Source organism: Penaeus monodon, chromosome 29 (assembly GCF_015228065.2).
Source record: "Penaeus monodon isolate SGIC_2016 chromosome 29, NSTDA_Pmon_1, whole genome shotgun sequence".
Taxonomy (NCBI): domain Eukaryota; kingdom Metazoa; phylum Arthropoda; class Malacostraca; order Decapoda; family Penaeidae; genus Penaeus; species Penaeus monodon.
The window spans coordinates 22963440-22965004 of NC_051414.1; the positions used below are offsets into that span (position 1 = coordinate 22963440).

The 1565-nt window shown below is 35.0% G+C and overlaps 1 protein-coding gene across 1 annotated transcript in view; it reads right to left on the reverse strand.

Moving 5' to 3' along the window:
- Positions 1 to 1565, reverse strand: part of LOC119592031 (exonuclease 1-like) — a gene marked incomplete in the record, with an annotated part of 18005 nt that overhangs the window by 2257 nt on the left and 14183 nt on the right. The window contains 1 exon segment of the mRNA XM_037940825.1: positions 415 to 1000. Coding sequence (XP_037796753.1) covers positions 415 to 1000 — 586 coding nt within the window.

Sequence of the window (1565 nt, forward strand, 5' to 3'; positions counted from 1 at the left end):
AAACTGATCTACTGCATAGCTTACTCTCTGGCTACATATATAGCACAGGTGTATATTTTGTAATAAATCACAGCAAATTTGTCTAAATTGTGGTCCCTTATTATTACTTTTTTAGTGATAGTATTTTGGGAAATCAGTTAAATTGCAATAATTAATGCTCGTTTAGAATGTTTATCATCAAATATGATGCTATATGTTATGTTATTATTATTTTTTTTTTATATAATAAAAATATGCACAGCTGACTTATTCTGCATTTTTTCCAATTATCATTCAAGGGAGGGATAAATGAATACTCTTAAGAATGCCTAAAAGATAAGGGTTTCCAGTGGGGCTGAATGCACAGTTCCATTTTAAAGTATTAAACAACATTATACATTCATTTAAAACATGAACAGTAATGACAATACATACCATGACACTGGTTACTGAGGGAGGACTTGCTACCTCTGAATCCTTATCACTCTTGTTTGACATTTCTGGAGTAGGTGTTAGGCCAAATGATTCATTATCAATTGAGCCTACATCACTGACTACTGAAACTTCAGATACTAGACTGCTTTGAGAAAGTGGCAGTTCCCTAGGATCTGAATTCTGTGACAGACTGACAGCATTTTCTTTACTTTCATCAGTTTCTCTTGTGCTTGGCATTTTAGTGACAGCCTTAAAAGTGTACTTTGTTGATGGGCTGCTCTCCATCTTGACTTTGTCTTTAAATCCAAACTTATCTGTCAGCTTCCCCCACCTAAATGTGCTGTTTTTGTTATTTTTTTGAATATTGTTTATAACAGGAGACAAAGGTGCTTTAACAAGTTCATCATGAGATTCACTGGATATTTTGTCATCCAATTCTTCTTCTGTTTTAATCTGTAATTCACTTTCTAACATAACCTTCTGGTTCTCTATTATTTTTCCATCTGCTGATTGGGGTTCAGGCTTTTCTTCCTCACTTTTTTCACCCTGGTTATTTGTGGCACTTGGCACAGCCTTGGCAAAGTACCTGGAAATTATAGGGAATCAGAGTATGCTGGTCACCTACAGTAAGTACAGTGAATTAGTAACCATAAAATATAGTTCAAGTGTACAAGACCTTTCTCTGTACTATCACCTACATATTCAACTCATGTAAAAAGCAGCTAGGTATGAATAATAATGACAAAAAAAAAGGTAAAATTGATATGTACCTGCGAATAGTGTTGAATTCTCAATGATTCCTTAGCTAAATCTCTTTAGTGCACGAATGCCGCAGGTTTACAGGAGACTTTTTTTGCAGGATTTTGGGACTACGCCTTAGATGAAGGGAATAAGTTTAGTTTGGTGACAAACCTCCCTTTGTAAGGATATTTGTTTTTCCCAATAAGCCCCAGAAAATGATCCAAGCTGCCCAAACCCATGAAATAGCAATGATGAAAGTTTTTTTAGGAGAGGAAAAATAAAGATTTGTAGTCACAGGGGAAAAACCATCTCATCTGGTACGGTCTGGGGAAAAGGAAGAATAATTCACTTGAAAAAATGAGATTTCTAAGCTGAAGAATAGTAAGGGAAAGATTTCCTCTCAAAATGCT